The sequence below is a fragment of the Arachis stenosperma genome, chromosome 9 (genome assembly GCF_014773155.1).
Source record: "Arachis stenosperma cultivar V10309 chromosome 9, arast.V10309.gnm1.PFL2, whole genome shotgun sequence".
NCBI lineage: Eukaryota > Viridiplantae > Streptophyta > Magnoliopsida > Fabales > Fabaceae > Arachis > Arachis stenosperma.
In genome coordinates, this window is record NC_080385.1 from 3,616,867 (window position 1) to 3,630,614 (window position 13,748).

At 28.2% G+C, this 13,748-nt stretch overlaps 2 protein-coding genes and 2 non-coding genes across 4 annotated transcripts; 2 read left to right on the forward strand and 2 right to left on the reverse strand.

The window, feature by feature from the left end:
- Window positions 1–1,811: 1,811 nt before the first annotated feature.
- On the forward strand, window positions 1,812–1,885 carry TRNAN-GUU (transfer RNA asparagine (anticodon GUU)). The gene has a single exon. It is a non-coding gene; the product is annotated as a tRNA-Asn (tRNA).
- Window positions 1,886–2,686: 801 nt separating this feature from the next.
- Window positions 2,687–3,737, reverse strand: LOC130948081 (protein THYLAKOID ASSEMBLY 8, chloroplastic-like). The gene has a single exon (XM_057876787.1). The coding sequence runs from the start codon at window positions 3,541–3,543 to the stop codon at window positions 2,821–2,823; it is 723 nt and encodes a 240-aa protein (XP_057732770.1). The 5' UTR covers window positions 3,544–3,737; the 3' UTR covers window positions 2,687–2,820.
- A 726-nt stretch (window positions 3,738–4,463) lies between these two features.
- Window positions 4,464–4,537, forward strand: TRNAN-GUU (transfer RNA asparagine (anticodon GUU)). The gene has a single exon. It is a non-coding gene; the product is annotated as a tRNA-Asn (tRNA).
- Window positions 4,538–5,854: 1,317 nt separating this feature from the next.
- LOC130947464 (aquaporin TIP2-1-like) lies at window positions 5,855–8,171 on the reverse strand. The gene is made up of 3 exons (XM_057876169.1): window positions 7,993–8,171; window positions 7,663–7,913; window positions 5,855–6,579 (listed from the first exon to the last, which is right to left on the reverse strand). The coding sequence occupies exons 1-3, from the start codon at window positions 8,117–8,119 to the stop codon at window positions 6,211–6,213; spliced, it is 747 nt and encodes a 248-aa protein (XP_057732152.1). The 5' UTR covers window positions 8,120–8,171; the 3' UTR covers window positions 5,855–6,210.
- Window positions 8,172–13,748: the final 5,577 nt, after the last annotated feature.

Below are 13,748 nucleotides of genomic sequence, written 5' to 3' on the forward strand. Positions count from 1 at the left end.
CACAAATAAAAAACTATATAACAAACACAAATCAAAATATTAGTTAGTCATAAAAATAATGAGTCAATAATTATCATTTTAGGATTTTTATTATCTGAATAATGATTGAAAAATAATTTAAGAGCAATTAAAAAAAATAAAAAATAAAATACCTTGGTGTCTTTTTTCACGCACCAATTATCATCATTTTTAACTAATATATCACAAATTTCTATCAGTTTTTTAGCTCTCTCGTTTTTAGGATTTTCTAGCGATCGTATTAGAGATAGCAATTAAATTTGATGATTTTATTCGAACTTTGGAACTCTAGTTGAAAGATAATTTATCAATAATCACTGTATATGCCACAAGGGGTAATTTACCCTTTATTTTAGAGAGGGAATGGTAGAGTTCACCATATATATATTATTAGATATATAATTATTTATGATATTGCATAACAATTTAAATTTTTAAAATAAATAATTTCATCACATATTATCAAAATTTATATATAATTATATATAAAGTATATAATTTAACTCTTATTGGTTCATTCTTCTAAAATATAAATAAAATTATAGTTCAAGACGACAAAATAAATCTATATATAAATTATTTACATACCAAATTCAAAAAGAATTTTATGTCAAAAGAACAATTATGCTATATGTACATATAAAAAATAAATTAATAAATTAATTATTTATATAAAATAATACATATTTAAATATAAATATACATTAAAAATAAATTAAATAATATATTTATTTATATATAAATGCATGTTGACTTATTTTTTTATGTGCCTAATATTTTTTTTTTCCAAAGATATATGTTAAATTTAAAACCATTTAATTTATATACTTTTGCATCAACGATATACATAAAATTTGAAATGATATTTGCATGAATGAACATAATACTTTATGAACCCCATTGCAACTAGAGTCTTTTTCATGTTCAAAAGATTCCTCACACGTAAGTTCCACTAAGAAATTGGGTTGTCCCTATACATATGGAACTCATCAGCTCAACCATCACTTTTATTTCATAATGTTTGTAAAGTCTATTTTCTTGGTGCCAAGAGATATCATATCTTTTGTCTCATTTTCTTTCACTTTCAATTTCCTTTGCTTTCCTCCCACTCACTATTTTGACATATGTAAAATTATATGACATCATTTATGTTTTCTTCCCTAACCTTTTAGTTTTGAAGTTATCTAAACTTTTTCCTTTAAATAACAAATTATTTAGTATCATATTGATCAATTTATTTCAAATTCTGAAAAATCAAAAGTGTCTCTTGTTGTACCTCTTTGGTGATATATATATATATATATATATATATATATATATATATATATCCAACAAGTTCATAACATATACAAAGAATAAGATAAAATAGATAAGATCAATCCTTGAACTTTTTGACAGAATTCAAATAAGTCTTTTGAATTATTATTATTATATATTTTTAATTAATAAATAAATATGAAAAATAATTAATTGCTTTTTATTGCTTTTTTTTATATATTTTCCCACGGTATCCCTCAATCCGACAGGTTAAGGACTAATCCGTCACGATACTGAGTTCCATTTAAGGGTTTGCCGCTGGCCAATGAGTTGCTGCATGCACAAGGTGGGATTCGAACCCCCGACACTTGCTTAAACGGACTAGTGAGCTAACCACTAAAACAACCCAACTTGGTTGCTTTTTATTGCTTTATGATATACGCCTTTAATCTGAGATTTAATTTAGTCAAGGCCCACATATCGTTAACAACAGTTTCATCTTAAAATAAATTAATAAGAAAAATTAAAAAAGCAAAGCTGGAATAGCTCAGATGGTTAGAGCATGTGGCTGTTAACCACAAGGTCGGAGGTTCAAGCCCTCCTTCTAGCGCTGTATATATTATTTTATATTCTACTTTTATATATAACTTCTTTAGAAGCCACCAAAATCTGAGGAGGTTATTTTATATTTTATATTCTACTTTTATATATAACTTCTTTAGAAGCCACCAAAATCTGAGGAGGTTTTCTATGACACATCAACCTTTGAACAATTTAGCAATGAAATTTCTATATAGATTTTAGTCCACGAAAGCAAAAAATATGCACAAAAGAGGGGTTCAACTAACTTGTTTACAACATAATAAATCTTTTATTTTATTGTTATTTTAATATAATCTAATTAAACCCAGTAAAGTTTTATAATATGAATTATGTTCGTTTATAAGAAAATAAATATTTGTGTAAAATAAAAATTAAGTTGCACAAAAATAATGAGTACTTTTACTTGGTGATAAATGAATACTTTTTCTAAGTGTGGTTTAGGGTTCATACAAAGGCAAAAAACATCTACACATAAATGGAACTGTGATACTGCCACTAAAGCAAGTTCCGAGTTTCCAGCAACAAATTCAGGCAGAGAGTTTCATTTGCCTATTCGATTCCACCAAGATTATTGTTCTAAAATTTTGAACCATCAAGAATTTACTATATTTTTTATTTTGTCTTCTTCCAAGTTCCAACCTACACGTGAATGCAATATCATAGCACTCCCATATAAGCATAAACCTTAAGATATGGACTTATTATTATTCTATTATCCTCTAATTCTTAGCAGATGATCAAAATAGCATAACATTTTTAAAATGATCCTATTTTTGCCCTTTTTTTTATTAAGGATATCAGATTTTCAAATGATAGACTATAAAGTATAAACTCAAACAATATAACAGATACATAGATAATATACAAGATTTTTTATCAAAAAATTTCACATAAGATTTATAAGAACCAGCATACAAAAACTTAAGAATCTTATAAATCTTACTACAATCTGAATGACTCCAAATTGGGCCTAGAGAACCTAGCAAAAGCCCTATTAGCCTCATTCTGAACCTGCTTAGCAAGTTCCATTTCACCAAAACCCTTGAGCCCATTAACCAAAACATTAACCAAATACTCATCAGGTTCAACATTCTCACACCACCCACCCTTCTTCATCATCTCGTAAATCCTGACCGTTGATTCCCTCCTCCCAGCACCAACAACGGCCTTGATCAAACTCACCATCCCCTTCTGATCCGCCACGTCAGCGAACTCAATCCCATCCAACTCCAAAATCAGACGGTCCACGTCGTCACCCATACTTTTACTTGCGAGCGCGTTGACCATCTCGGCGTAGAGCGTGAGATCGGCGCCGTACTCTGATCTAACGGCGGAGAACACGCGGAGCGCGAGAGTGCACTGTTGCTGGCGTAGAAGCTCACGTAGAGTGGCGAGTAGGTCGTTTTTGATGAGGCGCGTGAGGGTGTTGGATATTAGGGTTTGGTGGTTAGGAGGGTTGGTTCGGTGGATTCGTTTTATGGTTTGTATGGCTTGGATTGCTTCGATGCTTAGGATTCGACCTTTGAGTAAGGGTCCGCGCTGTGACCGCGGGCCGCCGCACCGCACGGGAACGTAGTTGATGCGGTGGCGCGTGGGAGTACATGTTGGTGGTGGAGCGTGGGGTTTGTGGAAAGTGGGGTTTTGGAGACGGAGAGAGGAAGCCATGGGTTGTTGCGGCTTGCGAGTGGCGTGGAGGAAGGGAAGAATAGCAGTGAGGGTTATCTACAATACACAATGACGGTCTTGCCCTTGTATATAAATGAGTAAGAGTGCGGATTGAAGGTTTTTATAAGGAAAAAAAGTATTTTGTTTCGAAAGTATTTGGACATCGCTTTGGGCTGAAAACTATATCTATGGGATGTAGTTTGTTGGAGAAGCAGTTCATCATTTTGAGAGTTGTAACTAAAGTGAAAGGGTACTTTGTAAACCGAAAAAAAAAAAGTGAAAGTGGTAATTTCAAATTAAATTCTTAATTGAGATGTAAAAGGTACTTTAGTATTTAATTCTATAACACCATAATAGTAAAAATAATTTTTTTTTATATTGGCTATACGAATGATCATCTCAAAAAACATATATGATTGTACCATTATATAAAATATTTTATATTATTAATATATCAAAATTAAACTCATTAATATTTTATCTGTCTATTAAATTTAAAAAAAAAATAAAAGTAAAATGAGTCATGAAAGTTGAATGTAGAAAAAAGAAAAAAATTATACAGTAATTATTACTTAAATTATTTTTTTATTAGTTTAATATTTTGTAATTAATTTTATGTACTCCTTATATATTCCTATTATAATTAATTATCATTAATATTAAACTAATAAAAAATCTAGATAACACTAATATACATATACAGCTTAGTTAACATTTAGTAGAGAAGTGGAATGCTAATAGAGTAAAAAATTGGATATTAAAAGCAGTTTCATTCTCCAATTCCTTTATGATATAGAAGATAATGGAGATTACGAAATTAAATTAGATAACAACTATTTATTCCACACTTGTAAATAATTGAAAAGGTCCACGCATGTTTTCTATACAAATATTTTAATAACTGAAACTTTATAACATAAGCTGGAGTAGCTCAGATGGTTAGAGCGTGTGGCTGTTAACCACAAGGTCGAAGGTTCAAGCCCTTCCTCTAGCGATTTTCTACTTATTTATTAGAACACTTTCACAATCACGATTCCAAACAAAAGCATGGACCCATTCTACAAAGTACAAACCATGTTTGAAAAGATGCCACTCTTAATTTTTTTTTTTTCTGGCTTGTATGGCTTGGACTTATCCATCTTAGATATCAATTATTATTATTATTAGCACTTGATGGTTCGGACCACATCAACAACTTTATATGATTATATTGGACAAACATAAAGTCATAGGCCATAGCACATTTGTTGTTGACATTATGCATTTCATGTAATGGAATAATGTTTCTTTGTTCATTGGATTCCTGTTTTTGTACCCTTTTTATTCTTGAAAATTAAATTAAGTTTATCAATTATCAATAACTAAATTAAAAAATTCAAGTTAAACTATAATTTTAGGAAATTATAAAAGTTTTAATATAACAACTCATATCCAAGTGTTTACTAGAAGTGAAAATTGAATTTATTAATGTTTTGATAAAAACAAATTATAAAAGATTATATAAATTGTATCGAGTTTGATAAGTCAAAATGAATCAAATTATAAAAAATAGTTAAAATTTATGACTAAAATTTATCATAATTCTGTAAGCTTATCTAATAGTATGACAAGTTGGCATATTTATTAAGTAGCAAAGTAAGTTAGACTTCTACATACTTCTTTACCTCTATTATAATTTGTTCTTAGTTGTTAAGAATTAATATTTTTTTAGCAATCATGCCTATTTTAATAAACTTTGCAAATACCAACTGGATATTATTTTCAGTTGCACCATTTGATTATCTAATTCTTCCTATGGACAATAATTTCAAAAAAAAAAAAACAGAAGTTCTTATTCCATCCTCTTGCTACATTTGTGGTTGAAATTTTCTGATTATGTCAACTTATTATATCTAATTAAAGAAAATAACGGTAAATGTTGTAGTAGGGGTGTTATCGGTTCGGTTTGGTTTGGTTTTGGACAAAAAACTAACCGAATTGATTTATTCGATTTTCACATAATACTAATCAATTGGTTTGTTGTTTGTGCAACAATCGAACCCAATCGAACTAAAAATGATTTGGTTCAGTTGGTCTTTTTAATTTTTAAATCCTAACTAATAGAAAATTAATCTCAGTAAAATGATATTCAAAACAACCAATAAACTTAAATAACATTACATTACATTCAAATTCAATACAATTTCAACTCATTTCAACAACTAAATATAAAACATTGCATTACTAAGCCACTTTTTTTGTTCGATTTAGTTTTTACCGAACCAACCAAAAACTGAACCGAACTAATCGGTTTAATTCAGAAAAAACTAAAAAAACCAATTTTTTCAGTTTTTTATTCGGTTGTTATAAATTTCGATTCGATTTTGAGGTAAATTTTGGTTCGGTAACATACAGCCCTATGTTGTAACACACTAGTCCTCATAGCATCCAAGATAAAAGGAATCCAAAATTAAAAGTAAATCTTACAGGGATCATAATTAGAAAAGGACTAATTAATAATGCACATCACCAAACAGACCCTTTACAATCAAAGCAAAAGCAAGAGAGAAAGAGATAAAAGAAAGAAAAGCAAGAAAATAATTCTTGATTTTCCTCCTTTTATTTTGGAGAAATTAAAAGATGAAAAATTACAAATTGCAACTCTCAAGTCTCAAATAATTGATGAAATCAAAATTCACTTGAAAGAGGTGCATGGTCAGAGGGCAAGAAGACATTGGCATAGATAAGGCCAGCAAGGCCACCACCAATGAGGGGTCCAACCCAGTAGATCCAGTTGTCATGGAAGTCGCCGCTGACGACGGCAGGGCCGAAGGAGCGAGCCGGGTTCATGGAGCCGCCGGAGAAGGGACCGGCGGCCAAGATGTTGGCACCAACAATGAAACCAATTGCAATGGGTGCAATGGTGCCTAGTGAGCCCTTCTTGGGGTCAGCTGCTGTGGCATACACAGTGTACACCAATCCAAATGTGATTATGATTTCAGTCACTACTCCTTCAAATGCTCCTACTCCTTCTGCCACACTGTGGATTGGAGTTGTCTGCATCCAAATAATTCAACAAAATCTTACAACAATGTCACATTCTTTTTGTTTTTATCCTTATTGGATTTAATCTGAGAAATGCTTCTCTACATAGAATACCTTGGCATAGGTGCATTTCATTTTGGGACCCAACATATGTTCTCTTATTAATATTTTGAGAAAAGGACAAATAGCTTTTTTAATTTTTATTTTGAAGATACATAAATAGCAAAAGTATAAATATTTTTGTGTCGGATTCAAGCCATTGCTAGAAGGATCTATGCGTTTTCTATTTACAAAGATTAGGAATTTACTTGAATTTTAATTTGACCAGAGATTTCTTTATTTTCGCGATAAAAATAAAAAAATTATTTATCTTTTTCTATAATATTTTATAATTAAGTAATTAGTCTGTTTATTCTTTCAAAACTAAAATGTAAGTTTTTTTTATGGATTATAGTATAGTAAATAAAAATGATATATAAAAAAAGTAATTTATCTTCTAATTTTTAGAAGATACAGAAATATTGTCTTATAAAACTGATTCTATTAGACAGAAAATTATTTATGTGCATTTATAAACAAGAAGATACTCCTGTAAAAACGCGTAAAACATATTTTATATAAAACATTTATGTGTCGTATTATTATTGGACGTATTAATGAACCGATTACCTTTAAATTTCTTAACAAACACCAACTTTTTCATAACAATAACAATAAACTTAATTCTTATCAGATCCAGTTGAACCGACCAATTTACATAACTCACTAGATCACGATTTTTTTTTTAACAAAAATAAAAAAATATTTGTCTTTTTATTAAAAAGTTTAAAACATGATTCGGTTTAAATTGTGTAAATCGATCGAATAAAATCGGGTCTAATAATTATAGTGTGGACAATTCGGTTTATCATTGTTGCTATATAAACCGATTTTGTTTTGGTTTATTAAAAAATAAATTATTAATCAATTTAATAAAGATGTCCAATAATATTATGACACATATAAACATTTTTGAAAAAAAAATACATTTTTAGTGTCTTTATCAAAGTGGTTTGGAGACGGACAATGTAAACTTATCTATGGTTATAAACTTACCAATCCACCGGTGACATAAGAAAGGAGGAAACATGCAACAATGGAACCAAGAAGCTGAGCAATCCAGTAGAAGATTCCAGAAAGTAGTGTGATTTGGCCTCCAAGTGCCAAACCAAAAGTGACAGCAGGGTTGACATGGCCACCAGAGATGTTGGCTCCAACAGAAACCGCCACAAACAGAGCAAATCCATGGCACACAGCTACTGCTACCAATCCAGCAGGGTCAAGTGCTGCATCTGATGTCAGCTTTCCTACGCAAATTTAAATCAAACATAAACAAATTTGTTCAACATCTTCTAATAATTCAAAATTAATTAAATCAGTAATTACCATAGGCTATTGCTGAACCAACACCAGCAAAAACAAAGATCAATGTTGAGATGAACTCAGCAATGTAGGCTTTGATGGAGCCAAAGCTGAAAGAATCATCAAAACGCCCGAATGCTATGGCAGGCATCTTCAGAAGCAGATATTAAGGATAAGATTAAGAGATTGAAGGAAAATGCTTTAGAAATGTAGCACAAAAGGCTTCTCTGGAACGTTATATATATAGCACAAAATTATTAGTTTTTCAAATAGTGTATGTGTATTCGAAAAAAATCTTAAACGGTCCTAACAATTATTTCGAAAGACAACGAGACCCTTAACAAAAAAAATATCCAATTTGGCTCCTGAGCTTATTTTTATGGGACTGATTAGTTATGTGTTAATGTTTTTTTTTTGTTTTTTTTGGCACAGAAATTAACCAGTTCCATAAAAATAAAATTCAGGAGCCGGGTTAAGTATTTTTTTTGTTAAGGACCTCGTAGTCCTAGTACCGGATTAGGTATTCACTCATATTCAAGATTATTTAATTTATTAACTTTTTTATTTCACGAATTTGATTATTTGTGTATGTGTGTATTTTTACTGATATAATAATATATAATTAATTAAATATTAATGTTAAATTCTTTTACACTTAGAGAATGCACCAGAATTAATTTTTTATTTTTAATATCTAAATTTTTGTTTTTCTATGTTTAGACTTTGTTAGATTTCCAAAAAATATCAAATTTTAGTTTATTTAAATATCACTACTATACATATATTTCAAATACAAAAATATATATAGTTGCATATTATTTGTAACTTCACATGTTAATAGATAAAGTAAAGTATAGCATCACAAGAAGAATAGTAGTAATAAATAGTAATGGTCTGTAAATTTTATTTTATTTTTTTAAAAAAGTAAATAGATGAAGAAAATCACTTTTCTTCTTGATCTAAAAGTTATAACTTAGAACACATCATGCATGCATGTCCAATCACAATCAGGTGCTCTTTTTGCCAATTTTAATTAGCTGTCATTGGCCTGCTTTATTAGAAATGTCTGGAAGCGAATGAATGATTCCTCCATGTGAGGAACAGAGATTAGAGGTAGTGTTTGGTAGGGTAGAAAATTGTGAATGAAATAATCATCATGACCAAATTTTCAAAGAAGTGGAGAACATGACCAAATTTGGGCCACAAATAGCACCGGCCATACTCTTATAAAAATTGCAAAGGCATCATGGAATTCGAACCATGAGTGAGTACAAATTGGCTAATTTTTTTTATATTGGAGGAGTGTGTGAGTTGTATTTGGTTATGGTGTATATAGATGTTAGACACAGGTGTGGGACAGAGAGAAATCGGACCGTACGAGTTTTTTGTTAAAAAATTCATTGACCACAAATCGGACCGTTCGATTAGTTTTTGTTTTTTTCTTTTTTATTTAAAATCAAATTGGACCGTCCGTTTACACCTTTTTTTTTTTTTTCTGAACTGAAAACGGACCCTGCGTTTTCAATTTTTGTTTTTTTTATTTTTCCTTTTAATGAAAACGGACCCTCCGTTTTTAGGTTTTTTTTTTTTAAATCAAATCGGACCCTCCGAATTTTATTAAAAAAATATTTTTTTTTAGATCTCCTCTAATCGGACCGTTCGAATTCTTTGCTCTAAATCGATCGGTCCGATTTCAGTTTTCTAGTACCATACGCAGGGAAAGCACCCCTATTCTCCATAATGCTGTATCACCCCACATCTCCCACCATATTAAAAATAAAAAGCGGTACAAATTCATTAGTGTTTATAGTTTAAAGTATATATTAATAAGAGTTTAATTTTTATGCACTAATAATGTAAAATGTTTTAAATAGTTATACTTAGATGACTATTTATACAATTAATATAAAAAATAATTATTTTTATTAATATAACGTTATGTGATTAGATATATGTGTAAAACAATTTTATACTGACGAATCAAAATTAAATTTTATATTGGTCGGTTAACTTGTACTAGTTAAAGAAAATATGCATAGACTTTTTGGCGCTTCTGTTTAGGAAAGGAAGAGACAGGTTTGATCAATTATGATAATGTCATCATTAATCACTTAATCACCAACAAACCCATCATTAACTATTTTTAATTCTTTATGTTATCCAAAAGTATTTAAAATATTGAAACAGAGCATTTTTATACACCTGTCCACTTGTGTGTTTATTTTGTTCTTTTTTAATATGGATTAAGGTTGAACGTGAGTGGCTAGTGAAGGATCCATGCACTGAAACCACTTCTCTGTAACTGATTAAAATTTTAGAAAATTTAATTTGGGAAATATTCAATACTACCAAGAAACTGGATGTTTTACTAGAATTTTGTTGTCAAAATGTGTTAGCATTATCCTTTTTTGAATGAAAAAAAGAATTTATTTTGATGCATTGACATCGCAGAGTATTTATACATTATATTTGTTATTTTAAATGATTATTTATATAATGAATATAAATAGTAGTTATTTTTATTGATGTAGTGTTACGTAATTTGATGTATTTATAAAATTACTTTATATTAAGGCGAAGTCTCTGGTGTAGAAGGTGCTGCGCTTTCTACATGTGTAGACATGGCGTGGTCGCTAGCAGCTTGTGATAAGTGTATGAGTTGAGGGACAGATGTGACATGTTGCAGTATTGGTCTCCTCTCATGTTTAAGTCTACTGCTAACATGACGTGATATGAAAATATTGTTAGCTTATGTAATTACTAATTACATTAACGATAGTTTTTTTTTTTTGAACGGTAGTTAATTAGTGTGAGATGAAGTTGGGCCTAGTTTTGTTGGAATTTTTTAACTTTTGAAATGACTATGGTAGTGAAACAATAGAATAAAGAAACATGACAAATTTATTAACGGACTAAAACATTAGTGAACTTAAAAATATAATTTAAAAAATTCATTCTAAAATTTAAAAGAAAAAGACAAGTTTAGACTTTTGCCTTTAAATAAAAAACATATAAATACATACCCAAAAAAAATATTTTATAACATTAATTATTGTGCAATAAAATTTTAATATTAAAAAATTTATGTACATTTTATTTTGATTTTAAAATATAAAATACTTAAATTAAAAAAATGATTACAAAATATTATTATGTACTCCTCTATCATTCAGTATAATAATAAAATAATAATGATGGTTCATAAACCCAAATTAAATTCTTATACCAAAAATTTAACTAATTCAATTTAACTGATTAAAATTTTTTTAGTCTATTTATTTTAATAAAAACATCGTAAAATGATACATAGATATTGAATCAACAAAATACAACAAGATAGTGGAGCAAAATAAAATAAAATAAAACACATAAAATGTTATATCTTCTAGCCGTTTATAATGGTATTCAATTTTTACATAAATATTTATACATTATAGAAATTTATGATTGTAATTAATTTTCACATATATTTTTATGCTATATAGCGATTTATGTATAAATTTTGAAACATCTACACTCTATAGCAGAATATTGATACTTTCTAAAATTTATATAATTATATAATTTATACATTTCATTTTCTATATACTAACGAGTTAACCCTAAAATAGTCCATGAGATTGGTGCTGTGCATTAAAATCATTCTTAAGGATGTTATTGGTGCAATTAGAATCTCAGGAATGATTTTAATGCACAATACTAATCTCATGGACTATTTTAGGATTTAGCTCTTTAGTATATAGAAAACGAAATGTATGAATTATATAAATTTTAGAAAGTATCAATATTCTGCTATAGGGTGTAGATGTTTCAAAATTTATACATAAATCGCTATATAGCGTAAAAATGTATATCAAAATTAATTACTATCATAAACCCCTATAATATGTAAATATTTATGTAAAAATTGAATACCATTATAAATGGCCAGAGGATATAATATTTTATGTGTTTTATTTTATCTTCTTTTACTCCACTATCTTATTGTATCTCGTTGATTTAATATCTATGTATCATTTTACGATATTTTTATTAAAATAAATAGAATAAAAAGTTTTAATCAATTAAATTAAATTAGTTAAATTTTCGATATGATAAGAATTTAATTTGAGTTTATGAACCATCATTATTATTATATTATTATATTAAATGATAAAGGAGTGTATAATAATATTTTGTAATTATTTTTATAATTTAAGTATTTTATATTTTAAAATTAAAATAAATATGTATATAAATTTTTTAATACATTAAAATTTCATTGCACAATAATTAATGTTATAAAATATTTTTTTTATATGTATTTATATGTTTTTTATTTAAAAACAAAAGTCTAAACTTGCTTTTTTTCCCTTAAATTTTAGAATGATTTTCTTAAATTATATTTTTAAGTTCACTAATATTTTAGTCCCTTAATAAACTTGTCCTGTTTTTTTATTCCATTGTTTTACTATGGTAGCAAATTGAGCTCCACTAGTTTTCCCTAGTCATTCCAAAAATTAAAAAATTTCAACAAAACTAGGCCCAACTTTATCTCACACTAATTAACTACCGTTAATCTCATGTCCAAAAAAATTACCGTTAATGTAATTAGTAATTACAGAAGCTAATAATATTTTCATAACACATCATGAGAAGAGACTAATACTACAACATGTCACATCTGTCCCCCAATTTATACACTTGTCACAAACTGCTAACGACTACGCCATGTCTACACATATAGAAAGTACAGTACCTTCTACACCATAGACTTGGCCTTATATTAATAGTACATCAAAATTAAATTAAAAAAAAATACCATGACTGTTTATTTTAACCATCATCATTATTTCTAGCAAAAGTTCTAATTATATTTGGTTAATTATGTAGAAGATTTATTGATTTAGATTAAACATGTAAGTATCTAAGTTTTTCTTTGTCCCGATTGAACTGTCAACATCCATGTTCTAATTATATTTTGTTAAGTATTTTATATATTTTTTTAAATCGGTAGATTTCCTTTTTCAAGATTTCCATGCCATTTAATTGGTGGAAGAAGTAGGTGACTTATCTTACTTCAACAGTTAATTTTGCCACCTCAATATTTAATATGGGTAACTTATTAGGTAGGTGGCTTTGAAAGTTATTTTAAATACAATATCACATGAACCTAATAATCTATATTCATATTTTTAAAAAAGTTCCATTTATAAATAATGGAAGGGATTTCATTTGAGCGTAGCCTTTATATATATATACTATATAGTGATAAAAATTAATTTTAGATTTTGTATCCGGAATATTTATTTCAAAATCACAAGTCAAACATATATCCAAATAAAGAATACTTTATACAATTTTTTTATATATTTTTTTCATTCCTATTCTAGGTTAAACGACTGTATTAAATGAATTAACATATTTCTAAACTACTTCATGCTATTTTTTATCATCAATTAAGTGTGTGTAATATAAGGAGGGAAATTGATTCTCTCCATTTTTCTTCTGCTGAAAAGAATAAAGTATAATATTTTATTTTTAATTTTATAAGTGAGACCAAAAATTAATAAAAAAAAAATAAATAATAAAATTAAATATTATACACTATCCAACTTTTTTTTTTCCACTAAAAAAAATTCATTTCCTACAAGCAGTCCACAACAATACTCAAATGCATAATCATTCAATTATGCTGTTAAACTATTTATATAATCAATTTAAAATAAAGTCTTGGTACACAACTCGCGCTCATCACTAATAAAGAGAATAGAGGTTTACTAAAAAATATTTTCATTCTC

What these genes read in the sequence shown, in the direction of transcription:
- LOC130947464 (XM_057876169.1), bottom strand. Translation starts at nt 8,119, where the DNA reads ATGCCTGCCATAGCATTCGGGCGTTTTGATGATTCTTTCAGCTTTGGC. An exon ending in TGGTTCAGCAATAGCCTATG is followed by an intron (nt 7,914 to 7,992) that starts GTAATTACTGAT and finishes AAATTTGCGTAG; the next exon opens with GAAAGCTGACATCAGATGCA. An exon ending in CTTATGTCACCGGTGGATTG is followed by an intron (nt 6,580 to 7,662) that starts GTAAGTTTATAA and finishes ATTTGGATGCAG; the next exon opens with ACAACTCCAATCCACAGTGT.
- LOC130948081 (XM_057876787.1), bottom strand. Translation starts at nt 3,543, where the DNA reads ATGGCTTCCTCTCTCCGTCTCCAAAACCCCACTTTCCACAAACCCCAC.